The sequence below is a fragment of the Macrobrachium nipponense genome, chromosome 8, assembly GCF_015104395.2.
Source record: "Macrobrachium nipponense isolate FS-2020 chromosome 8, ASM1510439v2, whole genome shotgun sequence".
NCBI lineage: Eukaryota > Metazoa > Arthropoda > Malacostraca > Decapoda > Palaemonidae > Macrobrachium > Macrobrachium nipponense.
The window spans coordinates 46,080,135-46,098,522 of NC_087203.1; the positions used below are offsets into that span (position 1 = coordinate 46,080,135).

General features: G+C 38.2%; 1 protein-coding gene across 1 annotated transcript in view; it reads left to right on the plus strand.

Moving 5' to 3' along the window:
* The first annotated feature begins 366 nt into the window (after positions 1-366).
* The window catches only part of LOC135222743 (uncharacterized), a 129,941-nt gene continuing 111,919 nt past the window's right edge, over positions 367-18,388 (plus strand). The window contains exons 1-2 of the mRNA XM_064260986.1: positions 367-524; positions 16,714-16,913. Of these exons, the coding sequence (XP_064117056.1) occupies positions 16,716-16,913 (198 nt within the window). The 5' untranslated portion in view covers positions 367-524; positions 16,714-16,715. The remainder of the gene's footprint in view (positions 525-16,713; positions 16,914-18,388) is intronic.

Sequence of the window (18,388 nt, forward strand, 5' to 3'; positions counted from 1 at the left end):
GCTTCGTCTTTTGATAATGACTAAACACAACATAACTACAACATGCCATATAATGATGAATGTTGTATTAAAAGGAACATACACATAACAATAAATACAACATGCTAACATGATAATAAATATTATACAAAATGCACTTCGTAAAACTTGCTAGACAACTGACTCCCAGAGACGTCGGCTGAGGGCGGTGTCGAAACCCCGGCTTTCCACACTGGGCATTCTCCTTCATACCCATCCTCATCTGGGTAATTTCCCCTAGGATTCAGACGTACCTCGAGTATGTATTTTTTTCCCAGAAGATACTGTGCTTTTTTTTTTCTTTTCCTCTTTTTAAAGCAGTCTTAAAAAGGCGACATGACAGAAGAGCTCCGAGCTCGTTCTGGTGCAGGGGAAGCTCAGTTGTGGCTTAGGACTCGTGCGAGGTACATGTCTCTTTATTAAGTGTCCAGGGGCCACGTTTATAAGTGGGTTAAGTGTTTTAACAGTGATTTAAGGCGGTTTATCTACGCGTCGTTGCAGAAACGGTAAGTAAATTGCATCTATAAAACTCAATACATGATTTATGTCCGCCCGTGCAGTTTGAAGTTTCGAATCCTTGCAGGGTAGTAGGCCTATACTAAGCCATGTTTAGTATTTTTCCCCTTTTTGCATTTTAGTCTAAGCCTAGACAATACCTAGCTATATGAACAAATAACGAGGTAAACTTTACGTATTAACGGAAAATAAAACCACATGGAAGACTGCATAGCTCAGTTCAAGATAATCTAGTACAATGCAATGGTAGCGGGATTCACTTTAGGCCTACACAACTTAATTTTCACGAATTGCCACCAAGTAGGCTAGGATTACTTTTCCGTTCAATTTTACACCCATAAATAACATACCAAGTAACTGGGAGACAAAATTTCAAATGCTAAACAGCGTTGAATAACGTAGCTGGTATAGGTAGTAATAGGCATAGAAAAGTTCTGAAAAGGGTTAGGCCTAGGCGTTCGAATTTAGGATGACAGCGAGGGCGGGAGGGACCATCTTAGTAGATCAGGACATTATAAACTTTATAAAAGACCTTTTGCAATTTTACGTCTTCGTCAGGGCAACGCTGATTGTGATACCCAGGTTCCTAAAGACCGCCATACCCTAAATATCTCGATCTCACTAGGTTTTCATTACTGTTCAGCTTGAATTGTTCAGATAAACAGCTTTTGCTGTGACACAAATGATAAATAAATGCCATTACCGAACTGGATACTGTTACGGCAGCCGTACCCCGATCTCGGTAGATATTGGTACGGCAGTGAATTGCGCATGCGCGAACCCTTGTTTACCGCCTCACGCATATCCAGACTATATACTGAAGTATATACACAGTCTTTGGGCATATCAGTGACAGCAAGAAAAATGGTGTCGGAACAGCATGAACCGCCGAATAATACATTAGTTTTCACCGAAAAACACATGTTTTCAGGCTTTAACGAGCTGAAGAAAGCCATAGACATCTATGAAGACTCAAACTTTCAAAAATTGGGTAATTCATGGTATATACGTAGGTCACGAACGATCGAATCGGCCCTGAAAAGAATTCCGAAAAGGAGATTAAAAAAGGATTATATATAAATATATACACTACCATCGTACCTTTGGTGACTTTCTCGGCCCTTTATTCTGCCCGACATCGGCAGTTGCAAGGGCCGTTATACACTTTACAATTCTTTTAATTCACCTCATTGGGTATATTGCAGCTGTCGGAGAAGACGATAGAATTTACCAGGTAGTGAAATGGCAAAGTTAAACCAAATTTTAGCATTACCCTATTCCATTAAAATCGGGATAGTGTTGTTTTTGTAGTACAAAAAAGCGGGACAAAATTCACAAAAGCTAAACAAACAAAAAAAGGGGGGAGGGACATTTTGCTAACTGAAAAAAGGGGGACAGATGTTCAAAAAGCGTGACTATCCCACCTAAAAGCCGAACTCTGGTTTACATAATACAGTATGATTAGCAAACTGGTAAACGGATATAGCTAACTGCCGTATCTACAGCAAGTCAAGAGCGCAAATACGGCACCAATGACAGAATCTGCCGTACCCTCACCGCACTATATTATTTGTACGGCAGGAAGTCTGAAATTGACGCATGCGCAATTCACTGCCGTACCAATATCTACCACGATCTGGATACGGCTGCCGTACCTATATCCTGTGCCTAAAATTAAATTTAAAAAAAAAACTTTCCATTGCTTACCTTTGTTGCCTGCTCTGTCTTACGAATGTAGAAGCCGCTTCCTCCACAGCTCTTCGTCAGTGGTTAACCTACCTACGAAAAATGTCGTTTCTTTCATAGGTTTCCTGAAGGCTAGTCTGTTCCCACGCTGACAAAATCCTTTCGTTTCATCGTCAGACTATTCGTGTTTGAACAGCACTATACTCGGTTTTTTCCATCTGTCCATCCGCCTGTGGTGTTTGGTATGGTAACACTGCGTCCCGGGCTTTAGATAGTTACACACAGCTTACATTCAACAATAATAACAATATCCTATTTCGAATATTAACGGTGTAATTCGCATACAGTAAATTATTAAAACACTTTTCAGTTGCAAATGTACACCCATATATCCTTTTATTTACCTAAAACTTACACATAGCGTAACTATCTAAAGCCCGGGACGCAGTGTTACCATACAAAAACACCACAGGAGGATGGACAGATGGAAAAAAACAGAGTATAGGCCTAGAGATCGTACTACACAAAACTATAATCTTGCTATTATTATTATTATTATTATTATTATTATTATTATTATTATTATTATTATTATTATTATTATTATTATTATTATTATTATTAATAGTTCACAAGATGAACCATATTCATATGGAACAAACCCACAGGGACCAATGACTTAAAATTCAAGCTTCCAAAGAATATGGTGCTCACTAGGACTGAGGTGGAGGTAAAATGAAGTATATTTTATTTTCAAATCCCATTCTGCCTGCCTGCTGTTTTATTTGCCTATTTCAGTGTCATTATTCCACTTCATAGCCTGTACTGAATATCATTGTTCTTTGGTATATGAAAGATTCGACACCTCGGTGCATACTCCCACCTATAGAATATTCTATAGACCGTACGCCCATCATTATTGATGCGTTTATCACTGAACGCTATGAATACATATACGATGCATTCTGATAAGCATGTTTGTAAATCTCGTGGTGTTTTGTCGATTAAAAAAGCATCACGCGTGTTTAACAAGTTTGCAAGTTTTTATTATTATTTCCGTCAAAACCCCCACCATCTCTGACCACTTTTTATATCATTAAAGAAGGGGCGAGAAGGACGAACAGCAAAGGCGATATAACATTCCCCTGTGGCACCTCATCATGTCTGTCAGTTTCACTTCACAAGCATCCATCGGTATTGATTTTGCTTTTACAACTGGGTATACTTTGTTCGTGGATTCTTTCAATTAATTTCGCATATTGAACTTAAATGCGGTAAAGAAACCAGACCTTAAATAGGATGTGAAGGCTTCTATGTGACAATGGAGTGTTATATGAATGATGTACGTAGTATATTGTGTTGGCCTTTTTTAATTTTTGTTCCCGTGGGGAGGTAGTACCATCAGTCAGCCTCAAGCGTTGCGCTGTAGGCATTACTCACGACTCTTTGCAGCGTCCCATCGACCCCTAGCTGCAACCCTTATCATAACTTTTGCACTACCTTCGTTCATAGTCTCACATCCATCTTACTTTTCACCCTCTCCTAATAATAATTTATCAACTGAAGGTTTTCCTCCTGTTACACCTTTCAGACCATTATGCACTTAATTATCCTTTCAGTTCTGAACGACCTCAAAGGTTTTAAGTGGGTATAACGGTGTATGGAAGTCTGGAGTATGGAATGGTGAGAGTATGCCACGTTATATGGGAGATTAAGCGTATAAGTCTGTACTGAGAGGAGTGAGGCAGTGGCCATCTTGCTTTTTATCTATTTTTATACTGAATGGAGACTCCGGTGATGAAATGGTTCTAATAAGTCTACTAAGTAATGATATAGTAATACATATTGATAACGAATTAAGTTTGGGAATGTATATCCATCGTTGATCGTTGTAATTTTGTAAGCCAAAAGTTACACACATGATTTTATATTATATAAAAAAAATGCCTTTTCCTCAGATGATAATGTTGTTTATTTAGAGCATAAAACCTTCATTTACTTATCTTAAAACATTTTTCATAACCAGAAAACTTAAACCGAAGTGGCCGCAATCTTCGGTGATTCCATGTCAATACCATTTTTATTATCCGAGATAGTTTTCGTACCATTTTTACTCTCTTAGGATTCTGAGTGAGTAAAACTATAGTAAGCGAGTAGTACCATCGCCAGATAAGTCACACTTTCAGGGTGAATTTCTCCAGTGAAAGAAGGATGTCACTTTGAACTTAAGCTTACATCAATAGTTTATTATTATTATTATTGTTGTTGCTGTTGTTGTTGTTGTATCGGTCCATACCTTTAAAAAAAGAATAATTGAATAGGTTATTTAATAATGACACGCATGTTACCGAGACAAACGCGACCAGGCTAACTTATTGCACTGTCCTAATAGACCTATCTTGGGCATAGGTCTTCGATTTCTGAAGGCTTTATGATAAATAAAAATTACGAAGATAATGATATTGTAGCCTGCATAAAATGGACACGTGAGGTCTAGGAATCGACTAATGGTGTTGTGGATGTTTTTTTGCATAAGGGCTCCATCATCCTCAGCTCAGCAGTTAGGCATGACCAAATACGTAATGAATGTGGAAACTGGGCCTAAACAGAGAAATGAGGGCCTTCATGATTTGCGTTGTAGAATTGAAAGTCGAAGGTCAGAGAGAGAGAGAGAGAGAGAAGGGGGCGGGTGAGGGAGGGATGTGGACGAGATCCATTGTACGCTATCTGTAGCATGGTCGTGTGCAGCCGTTCTAAGCTGTTGCACTTTCTAAACCAAAGGTCGGGAAATTTCCCTGATAACGGTCTATCGTTTACGTCGAAAGGCGACTCTTGTTTAGACCGACGAACGATAATAGTATACAGTATGAAACGGTAAAATGAGAAAGGATCTTTATGATGTCCTTTTTACTAACTCTTAGGATGAAATTCGTGGTGTTCACCTGTATAGGTTTACTCTGCGGGTTGACAACCCATGTTATTTGCTTATTTTTGTTTTTATTAGGTCTAGCGCTCGACAGTTTCAGCAGTTTGATAGCCAAAGCTTTAGTAGAATAAAATGTTAGAGATTAGTCATAGATCTTCAAAGAATGATTACTGTTCTTGAGCCGGAAATCGTTCTGTAGCACGAGACATGATTCCCTTTTATGACTAACCTAATATTTTTTAAGTTTTATTAGAAAAATATTACATGTCATTTACATAAGTAAGGTATTCCCTTTTATGACTAACCTAATATTTTTTAAGTTTTATTAAAAAACTATTACATGTCATTTACATAAGTAAGGTATTACATAATATTACAAAAATGTATACCTACAATATTTACAAATTACTGGATTTTATTTTTTATTATTAACTAGGCTTTAAAACTTTTTTTTTCTCAACACTAGATAATCTGGGTGCTACTTGGTTTGTTATCTACGCGTCATCTACATCGAGGTGCTAGTACTAAGCGCCGTATGGGAAATGAAGTAGCGTAAACGACCGCACGAAGATACCTTATTAATATAATTTGTCGACCCCAGAATATAGAAATGGGTATATACTTTGATCCTGGAGGGGTTAGTACTTTACTAAACTCGTTATTTTTCAATCTGTCCACCTGCCTGTGGTGTTTCCGTATGGTAACACTGCGTCCTGGGCTTAGATAGTTACATTCAACAATAATAGTAATATCCTATTTCGAATATTAACGGTGTAATTTGCATACAGTAAATAATTAAAACACTTTTTAAGTTGCAAATTTACCTAAAACTTAAACATGGCATAACTATCTAGAGCCCGGGACGCAGTGTTACCATACGCGAAACACCACAGGCGGGTGGACAGATGGAAAAAAAAACGGAATATAGGCGTCCCAAGGAGCTTCCGATTTGTTTAGTAATAGCACCTCGGTGACGCGTAGATAACAAGCCAAAGTCGGACCCGTAATATGTTGCATTGGAATTTGCAGTATGTGTATTTGCATAACTTTATGTAATTAGACGCTGTCATGTTGCCTTGAATAATAATTCCCCTGTGACTCACATTATACTCGTTATTACCTCGCTGTTCCATGGGCAAGTAATCATTAATTTAATGTATGTATTTCGCGGCTTGTTCTGTGCTGATGTAGTACTGTCGTTTACGAATAATAAAATAAAAGTATAGATAGTGGGATCATAAAAGTCTGAATGTGACGAGGCATCCTTTACTCCCCTCCCTAACCCCCTTTCAAACACACGCACGCACTCACACCTTTTAGCGACTGAGTAATGTTGGCACTCCTGTCACCGTTCGCATGACGGGTCAAAGGAAAGTATATATCGGGGACTTCCCCGCAAATATCGCTTCCCGGTCATCTTTACATCTGATACAAGTCGTTATCAAGGAGTACAACGCGCTGTTTTTTGTAATTCATTTTAGAAGATTTTCGCTCACAAGTAGAGCTATTGTGCTAGACGAGAATGGAGCATAGAGTTGGTAACGCGAATGAAAACGTAGCTATACATCCGTTGACTTTAGGAGGGAATTGGTGAGCATCGTCTGCATTTGGTATTACTTGAGAGAGAGAGAGAGAGTGAATTATCTATTCACTGAGATAGCGCAATAGATTGTGATTGCTGAATCATAATAGGTATGTTCCGTCAAGCATGGAAATGAAGAAGAAAAAAATATCGTTGATGAATGAATATATGCTGACACGAATCCCAGTTTATGATAAAATATATATATATATATATATATATATATATATATATATATATATATATATATATAGTGTGTGTGTGTGTGGAGACAGGGAGGGAAAGGTAGGTTTGGAGATGATCTCTGTTGCTAATTTGGAGCCAAGCAGCAGAGTTGGAGCACTTCCGCGCATGCGCCCTTGCTCATTCATCTCCCGCCAAATTGTGAACAGGAGGCGTTCTGGATTTTGCCGGTCACTGAGGTCGTTTGCCTATTGCCAAGTTGTCACTTGTCTACCCCCCCCCCCCCCTTCTCTCTAGCTCTCACCCTTCTCTCTCTCTCTCTCTCTCCTCTCTCTCTCCTACTCCGTGATGGTGTAGGTACGGGGGTTGATAGCTTCATCCCAGAATGACTAACAGGATATCCATAGATGACAATAACTTGAACCACCCCATTTCCCATTCGCTGACGTAAGGGACGTTTCAAAATTGATGGAACAATTTGTTTATCATTTTCGCTGATTATATTTGCAGATTATAACGTTCCATACACTTATTGGCAAATAAAATATAAAGTTATGTAAATAATTTCGAATTGCAGCCTATGCATAGGTCTAGAGTGGTGGTGGTGAGGCTGTATTTTGTGATAGCTTGCATTGATCTGTTTAAATCGCCAATTGGCAAAGCCTGGCATCGTTCATTTCAAAGTTTAGTGTTTTTGTGTAGAATTGGAGGTCAAAGACGTCTGCAACAAAGATGAGACCAGTTACAAACTAAATCATGATTCCCTATTTATGGCTACTAGGGGATGCCAGGTAGAGAATGTTCTCTCAGAAGTATCTGTGTTTATTTAATGATTTTTTTCAATAATTTTTGGAGATTAGAATTAAATAGTTTTATTAGTTACGAAATATGCTAAACTTGGCCGTGACTCCCTCTAGATAAAGGTTGAATTTACTGGGACAGTGTAGTATATACTTTTCTTTCATTTTTCAAATTAGAACTCTAATGTAGGCATTGATGTGGACAGTTTTCTTAATTTTGCAATTTTATCCATTATAATAAAGTTGAGAACAGGCTAATTAGCAATAGTTCCCAAATAGAAATACTATTTCCACGTTTTGGCAACTCTGCATAGTGATTGTATTGTAGTTGCCAGATACTGTTATTTATAAAGGTATATCCGTTCACATGCTCGGAGTTTTGAGGGAACTAAATCTCTCTCTCTCTCTCTCTCTCTCTATCTCTCTCTTCTCTCTCTCTCTCTCTCTCTCTCTCTCTCCTTTCAAAGGGATATGGGGGACTGGGCATCGGTCTACAGTATGAATTTTTTTTTATATATTTTGTTCCTGAGTTTAGTAATCCGTCATACCGTGATTACGCAATGATTTGCCTTAATTCTCTCTCTCTCTCTCTCTCTCTCTCTCTCTCTCTCTCTCTCTCTCTCTCTCTCCTTTCAAAGGGATATGGGGGACTGGGCATGAGTTTAGTAATCCGTCATACCGTGATTACGCAGTGATTTGCCTTAATTCTCTCTCTCTCTCTCTCTCTCTCTCTCTCTCTAAAGGATATAGGGAACAGACATCGGTTTTCAGTATGAATTTTCCAGCACTGTATGCATGGTACTAATGGTTGTCGGGCAACAACTGCGTATCTTTCAGCGTTTATTTTTCGTCCGTTACCTTCTCTCTTCTCTCTCTCTCTCTCTCTCTCTCTCTCTCTCTCTCTCAAAGGTATATAACTACTGAAGTAATATAAATGGCAAAACAAAATATATATATATATTCGGATGAATCTACATAAGATTTTGTTTTGGTGTTTGGGGAGGAATTATAGTAGGCCCATACGAATGAGTTTGTGCAGGATTGAAACCAACATGGCTGCCCATGTTGTAGAATGAGTACTAGAAACAGACCAAAATTATGAGCAGGTAGCAACAGTACTACTGTAAATAGACTACGAATAGGGTGGTACTGCCCTATTGAATTCTCAGAAACATCGCTACGTGTCGTAATACGACGCTCCGCATGACTTGGGTTGCCTCTCCCATCTGGTGTCTTGTTGCTTGCAAATGCAGACGCGCGCTCCGTGCCTCTGCGTTGCTATAAATAGATGAGGGCTGGCGTGGAAATATGCGAAGGGAACCGGTGATTCCTTTATTCCTCCTCACACCGTTGGACTGTGGAACTGTCTACCTACTGAGGATGTCCTGCCGTTGGAGCCTCAAAATACAATTCTCCGTGTATTATAACAATTTAATATGGTTAAATTATTTTATCTTTTCAAACGATTCATCTCTTTTTTTTTCTGTATTTCTTATTACCTTCTTTTACTTCTCTCAAATGAACATATCATTGGAAGCTTGAATTTCAAGTCAATGCTCCCTGTGGTCTGGTTCCATATGCATAAGGTTCATCTTTCTGAATTAATCATAATAATAATCAAAAACTTCTTTCAGGTTTCTTCTGAAGTTTGGAAAAGAAATCCACAAAATTACTGAGTATAACGTGTTTACTGATAAGTATTTGGTCAAATAAAATGTGAAGGCTTATAAGTAAACACGTTATACACAGTCATTTTGTGAATTTCTTCTTCAATAAATATAGCAGTAACAGAAACGTTTGGAGGTTAATGAAACCGTGTGAAATCCTGCCGTAGAGTTTGTGCTCATCTTTTCGTAAACCTAGATTTCCGGGGTAGATTATGTTTAGTTTTGCAATCCCTTAGAACATTTATAGTAATTCCTTCCCCGACAGCTATTCTCGTTCTCGAAACACCTTCTCAGTCCATGTTTTCGATCGCATGATTTCTATCGTTCCGACGCTCATTCGTCTCCGAACTTGATCTTCAATAATTAATATATATAGTTTTGAAGACAGAGCTGCAAGATTGAAAAAAATAAAGAAAACAAAAACAGTAGGAAGACATTGGACGAACGATTGAAGGCTGCGAAAACATATGTGTAGCTTATGATTATATATAATATATATGTGTGTATACTATATTATATATAATATATATATATATATCTAGATATATATATAGATATAATATATATACCTATTATATATAAATAATAAGATATATATATATATCTATATATATATAATCTATATATTATATATTTTATATTTATAATATATCTCTCTATATATATATATATATATATATATATATATATGTATATATATATATATATATATCTATATATATCGGAAGGAGACCCTCTCGTAGACATGTTTTGTTAAAAATGATTGCTGCTTCAGCACTATTAATCTTGTAGAGAGTCTTCTCTATTTTTCTGACGACGGCTTTCTCGTTGTTGCTTATACTGGCGAGCAACGCACCAAAGGGCATGGAAAAATTCGGTAAAAGCGCCTCAGTGGCGTGTTGGTATGATGCTGGCGTCCCACCTCGGTGGTCGCGAGTTCGATTCTCAGCCATTCCATTGAGGAGTGAGAGATGTGTATTTCTGGTGATAGAAGTTCACTCTCGACGTGGTTCGGAAGTCACCTAAAGCCGTTGGTCCCGTTGCTGAATAACCACTGGTTCCATGCAACGTCAAAACACCATACAAACAAACAAGAATAAAACTTAGGAAAACGATGACTTCCTTCATCTCTTGTCTTGTCAGGCGTTAGCAGTTCTAACGCAATGTATTTGGACATCGCCTCTGCCTCATGATCATAAACAAACAGCGCTTGTTTGCCGATGCTAATTCGGGAAAGTTCCCCCGAGATGCTGTTGCTGTTGCATACCATACTGATTTGCTAAGGGATTAATCATCGACCATTACATACTTCAACGGCGCTGAATGACCACTATAGGTCCCAGGGCTTGGGCTTGTCCCTAAATTTCATAATCCATCATTTCATTACATACCTCAGATGGAATAATTCATTTTTGTCTTTTATGCTATTTTTTTCATTTGCCTAATGCATTTCAACTTGTAATTTAAGAATTCATTGATATTTTTTTTCTATTTGTTCATTAGTAAGTACATATGTGTATAAATGTATATGTATTCATATTTGTGTATGTATATATAAAATATATTAGATATAATATATATATATATATATATATATACATATAGTAGATTTATTTATTTGTTTCGGTATGTATGTTTTGTATATTTACCTACATATAAATTATACATATGTATATACGTATATATATATATATATATATATATATATATATATATATATATATATATATATATAATTTATATGTAGGTATATATACAAACATGCATACAGAAATATATATGTATATATATATATATATATATATATATATATATATATGTGTGTGTGTGTGTGTGTGTGTGTGTATGCACATACATATACATAAACTTGAATATATATTCATTTACACATATATATCTATTAATAAATAAATAGAACAAATATCAATGATTTATTAAGATACAAGTTGAATTGTAATAGGCAAACGAAAAAAAAGCATAAAAGACAAAAATGAATGATTCCGTCTGAAATAATGGTCGAACCAGAGTTCAATACTGGAGGGGTCCCCTATGCCACCTCTTTTGACCAAGGCAGTGAGTTGGTTGCCTGGATGATGGTCGACTGTTGTCGTTGGCAGCCAAGTCAATCCCCTCCAGAATCCCGCCTTCAGGAGAAGAGGCGAGTCTCCCGAAGGGAAGAGCCTCATTCGAAAAGCAGTCGTCTCCGGCCAGATTTAGCCAGGTTCGTTCAGCGACTGGGTTCTTTACCTTGCTGTTCCCACACTCTGGCCGGATGTCTATAGGGTGGTTTGTTTGTATATATAAGTCGTTTGCAAAGGAAACCACTTGCCAGTCCAGCGTTTGACTCCCAGCCAAGCACTGTTTATTCAGCAGTTGATGGGTGAGGTGATTAACTGTCGTTTCTGTTACGTATACGTATGTATATGTATTTGAATATATATGTATATATATATATTTATATCATATATAGTATATATATTCAATGTGTGTATGTATATATACTATACATATATAAAATATGTATAAATAATTTTATATATCGTTATATGATATATACAGTATAAAACATATGTATATAAGCCTATATCAATATTCTAATTCCAGGTGTAACAAGGAAGGGATACGCCTAAGCCTAAATTTAATATTCAGATTCTAATTCTAACAGGGTAGGGATGCATCTAAGCGTAAGTTATATATTCCAATTCCCGTTCTAATTCCAGTGCTAAGAGGGTAGGGATACACCTAAGCCTAATTTTGATATTCCAATTCTATTTCCAGTTTCGAACAGGGTAGGAATGTGCAGCTATAGGGGAGAAGGAGGAAGTGCTTTTGGGAGTTGCTATGCTTCAGAGACGGAAGAGGGAGATATGGAAAGGCTTACGTAAGGGGGGTGGAAGGTGGTCAGGTGTGTAGTGGACGGGATTTTGGGGGGGGAGGTGGGTGTGTGTCTCTCAGGGTGGTCGTGGGAGATGGGTGGAGGGGTGACCAGCAGCAGCAGCAGCCGGTCACACGCTTCCGGGATCGAGGTAAATTCCCCGAGCGTCCCGTGACTAGACTGCTTTCCGGGGGTTGATCTGCGCCGCTGCCGCTGAGGAGGTTTGATCAGGATTCAACCTCCTTGGCCGACGCTCAGTAAATTCCAAGGAAGGTCACACACACACACACACACACATACAGTGTTTCTTGGCGGCGACAGGAACAACAGCTGCTGGCGTTGCAGGAGTGGGGCAAGGACGTCTTCCGGGCCCCTTGATGATGATGATGATGATGATGATGATGATGATCTCACAGCGATTGTGTCAAGTTGTTTATGTTACTGATGCTTATGAGGATATATATATTATATATATATATATATATATATATTATATATATATATATATATATATATATATATATATATATATATATATATATACAGAGAAAGAGAGAGAGAGAGAGAGAGAATCACTAATCAGCACAAGACCATATATTGAATTACATCTATTATTTGCCCACAATTTCAAATAAAACGTCAGTACATTAACCAATGTGAGATGCACTATTTGGGGAGGTCAGAATCCATGCACGCAGTCCAGGTTCTTAAATTAAAGAATAAGTGAATTAAATCATCTGTCCTTTTGGTTTTACATTTACTGTCGATTTTTAATTTAATCTTTATATATAACTGAATGGAGATATCAGTCCTTTTAGAGATTTTTACTGTCGATGTATGTATATATATATATATATATATATATATATATATATATATATATATATATATATATAGTATATATTATAAAATTAAACATCCACAGGGAAATCTCCAAAAGGACCGACGATTTCATTCAGTTATTCTTTAATTCAAGAACCCAGGACTGTGCGTGGATTCTGACCTCCCCAAATAGTGCATCTCACATTGGTTAATGTACTGACGTTTTATTCGAAATGGCAGGCAAATAATAGATGTAATTCATTATATGGTCATGTGCTGATTAGTGATTCTCTCTCTCTCTCTCTCTCTCTCTCTCTCTCTCTCTCTCTCTCTCTCTCTCTCTCTCTCTCCCTCTCTCTCTCTCTCTCTCTCACCTTTATCTGTTCATAACGAGTATCTGCCAAAAGTAGTATATACTCGGGTGACATTTGTAAGTTCTGTTACTACGACAGGAGCTACATCAATTTTTGCAGCAGACTTTGTTTTATATGTTTTATTTACACCTCTGAATCCCACACACATACGTACGTCGCAGGAAAAACTGGTCATGCAACTCAATAAAAGTCCAGCATCGTTACATTCCAGGTGACCGCAATACTTCCTCCACCCGGGCAGCCTGGAAGGGAAAGATTCGTTAGACCTTGGGAAAGATAATGCTTTGAACTACAGACTGAATGAGAGGGGTGATGTTGAGGGGCAAGAACTAACTCCTTGGTGTACTCTCGTCTTTCGTCCGTGGCCTTGGGATGACCGGGAGTATTATCTAGGGGTAAAACTGGGTTTTTTGGTTTTTTTTTTTTTTTTTTTGTTAATCCGTCTGACGTATTGAGCGAACGAAACAGTCATTCACTTATCACCGAGTCCCGTTCCAGTGTTTTTCCCCCGTGGCTTTGAATGTCTTATTTAGCATCTTTCACGAGAGTTCCGTCTAATCCATGCTCGCCTCTTAGGGAGAGCGCCTGAGTGGCGTGATCGGTATGCTCTTGGCCTGCCACCTCGGTAGCCGCGAGTTCGACTCTCGGGCATTTCATTGAGGGGTGAGAGATGTGTATTTCTGGTGATAGAAGTTCCCTTCCTTAGGCCCCTAGCTGCAACCTCTTTCATTCCTTTTACTGTACCTTCCTTCATGTTCTCTCTCTTCCATCTTACTTTCCTCAACCCTCTCCTAACAATTGATTCATAGTGCATCTGCTTCGAGGTTTTCCTCCTGTTAAACCCTAAAGACCTTTTTACTGTGATTTGCCGTTGCAGCGCTGAATGACCCCGTAGTATGTCTATTTTATAATATGATATTCTATATATTATCTCAACGGACACTTTGGCAAACCTCAGTTATAAGTGCAGCCTTGTCCCTTGTTGGTATAAAGTGAACCCAGGCTAACTTTTTAAAGCCCTCGTATTACCAGTGTTTGCAACAAATTTCATTACATATGCTGGTCATCCAGACTGATACTTCGGATCAGTGAACAGAGACATGAGGCTGTTGTGTTTACTAACAGCTTGGACGTGTAGCCTCTCTTTCGAATTCCTATCCAGAACCTAGATAAACAGGAGCTTCTACATGGCTGTGTCACATACCTGCATGACCGGTCCCCCCACCCCTAGCCTTAGAATAATACAGTCTACCACACCACAAGGACAGCATTCTTTTCCTGAAGGACCCTAGGCAATGTTGGTTGTGCAAGTCCTGGTGCTTTATAGCAAATGGTTCAGGCACCTTGTTCTTCATGACATCGAAAGAATGTTTCAGCTTCACTTCAAGAAAACAAGTTCTTTTGCCCCTTTGACCTGGTTGCTGCATCACTTTAACTTGCTCTGTCCTTTTGGAGGAATTTTCCCATGAGTCACCACGCTTGAAGAACTTGCTTGCAATCACAGATTGACATTTATTCCCTTTAACCATACAAAATGAACTGTAACTGGTACCACTTTCAGCTGTCCAGAGTTTTTCGGAGGTGGCTCAACATTCAAGTATCTAAAGAGATCAGAGGAGGGTATCCTCACTGTGATCGCCTGTTGCTGCCCAACACAGACAGCGATTCGTTTACTCAATAGTGACACACACACAACATGGCTAGGAATATGCTCTGAGTACTTGTCGTTCCTCGTAGCTGACCATCAATGCTTACTAAGTCTGTTTTCAATAACTAAGGTGACTTGACTTTCGATAAAAAAAAAAAAAAATTATTTTGATTATATTTATGCAACAACTGTAATACATTTCCCAATAAGATTGGAAGACCGAGTCTGCCATTTCGTAATAGATACGATGAGTGCTGCTAATCGGAGAAGTCTGGCGTTTTGAGTCATCAATATATGCCACTATTAAAAATGAAGCATTTGAGTTATCGGTAAAAGGCAGATAGAGGGAGAGAGAGAGAGAGAAGGTAACCTTGAAATAATATTGGAGGGTAAGCAGTCCTTGTCTTTAGGATATTTTTTTTTTTTTTTTTGATTTTTTTTTTTTTTTTTGCAAACCGACCACTGCTTTCAAAAGTAGACAGAAAATTTGATGGTCAGGGTTCATGTCATTCACGTCAATGTCAAAGCTTCAAGAATAGATTTAAAGGAAGGAAAAATCAGTTGAACAAATCTGCGAAATATCAGAAGGAAAAAAATGTGAACAAATAGGCATCAAAATGGAAAAGTTGAGGCGTGATGCAAATTTTCTCGGAACTTCTTGATTCATGCCAACGAATGCCATGATATCATCACTCGCGCGAACTCGCAACATCTGGGCGGCAGTGCACGTCACTAACCACCATACCAGCGTAAATTTCCTGACGTGTATGTTTTGTAAATGAAATAATTTTATTTCCAGTCACAAAGACATCGCATAGCGCCTTACTGGCGTGGTCGATATGGTGTTGGCGTGCCACCTCGGTGGCCGCGAGTTCGATTCTCGTGCATTCCACTGCTGGAGTGAGAGATGTGTATTTCTGTTGATAGAAGTTCACTCTCGACGTGGTTCGGAAGTCACGTCAAGCCGTTGGTCCCGTTGCTGAATAACCACTGGTTCCATGCTAAGTAAAAACACCACACAAACAAAGAGGCAATAACATCGCAAGAAGCGTTTTTGCCCTGTGTGACCATATTCGTTGCGATGCCAGTGTACGAAAATCAGTCAGTATTTTCACGAGTGATTAATGCTTTAAGTAAACATTAACAAGCAGTTTGAACTTATTATTTATTAATTTCTCAGTTCATCCGTTTCTCTAATAACTGATATCTGCTTTCATTATTTCCCATTGCCTTCTGTTACTTCTTTCACAGGAACCACCATGATATCCTTTGGAAGCTGGAATTTCAAGTCAGTGGCCCCTTTGGTGGGCTTGTTCCATATGGATAGGGTTCACCTTCTGAATATAATAATAATAATAATAATAATAATAATAATAATAATAATAATAATAATAATAGTAATTTTAAGTCAATGGCCTCTGTTGGTTTGTTTCATACCAATAAGGTTCATCTTCTGAATAATAATAATAATAATAATAATAATAATAATAATATATGAATTTCAAGTCAATGGCATCTGTTAGCTTGTTCCATATAAATATAGTTCATATTCTGAATGATAATAATACGAACCCTCCCTTTTAACAGCCATTTCCTTTCTTTCTTTCATCAATCAGTCATGGAATCGAACGCCGGCCTGTGCAACAACGTGCCCCGAGGTAAGGGAACGAGACACAAGTCGGGGACCGGACCCAGGCGTCAGGGAAGGCTCGAACCGCCGCCGCCGTCTGCCGATACCACTCAGGCCAGCGCAGCTTCTTGGGGGGCCATGGCACCGGAAGTCCCTGGTCCAGATTTCCAGGGAGGTTTCAGAAAGGTATGTGGAAATGGTGATTATTTGGAAAGATTCCTCATTACTGATGGTGATGAGAAGACGTCCTACTGCGATGTATTTATACTTACCGGTGCGGTTGGCTTCATCAAGACATCAGTTTATCGTCTGTTTTGGACTTTGGTGTGAACGCAGCAGCGATGCATATCAATATGTGTGGGCTGCCTTGTGCATATAGGGCTGGCTTACGTATCTAATGCATGTTTTAATTTAATATATATATATATAATATATATATATATATATATATATATATATATATAATATATATATATATATATATGTGTGTGTGTGTGTGTGTGTGTGTGTGTATATGTAGTATATATATATATATATATATATATATATATATATATATATGTATATATATATATATATATATATATATATATATATATATATATATATATATGTGTGTGTGTGTGTGTGTGTGTGTGTGTGTGTGTGTATTCATATTCATATTCATACATACATATACCCATAATTTCGAATTCACTTCACTTCGGGCATACCGTTCCCAAGGGTATTATGTACACGAGTACTAATCTGCCCCGGGCCGGAATCGAACCTATGCCTGTGGGAGTTGGAACCTGTAATGACAGGGACTTGCCTATTAAGCTATCAAGGGAGATATACGAATGTTCATTTCTAATTCGCCTTATGACGAATTCAGGTTCCGTATTTAGCATCGAAATCGACCCATCGCGGCCATTGAACCTTTTTTGAGGGGGTTCAGATCAGTCAGTCATTCGAGAGGAATTGCATCCCTGCAACATGATTGTATCAACCAATGCTGCTCTAGATTACTACGTTATGCTTCAGTAGTTAGTGAGTAAGGAATGATTATAGCCAAGGTCATTTCAATATATATTTGAAGGACTCTCTTAACTTCTCAGATTTTTATTTTTATTTTTATTTTATTTTTGGATGTGCCTGTCACTACAAAGCGTTGAGACCCAATTTCGAAGAAATATGAAAGAAATCATGATGTCCGGTAGCGGGAAACGAACCCACGATTCCATAATCACGACGAGGTCATTTAAATATCCTCAGAGTATTTTGAAGGGACCTTGATTATAACTATTGTGTTTCGCCATCCTTGGTTAATTGAATTGCTGTCAACCTAGGTAACACTGAGAAGCTGTTCTGACTGGCTATTTGCTTGTGTATAATTAGATTATTTCTGCAAACATCCGATTCTGTTGTTGTTTTTGATTAAGGTGGCCTTATGCTAGCACGGCCTCTTGCTCATAGAGCAGCCCGTAGGTCATTTTGCAATTTTGCAAGTGAAAGGTGAATTTAGGGATATGAATAAGACCCTTTATTTTGATTATATGGTTATGAAAAATGAGATACCTCTTAGTAACTTACTTCTCGTTTGAGCGCAGATGTCCGGAAAGTAATGGGTTATCCAGTAGCACTAGCGCCTCAGTGGCGTGATCTGTATGGTCTTGCCCTGC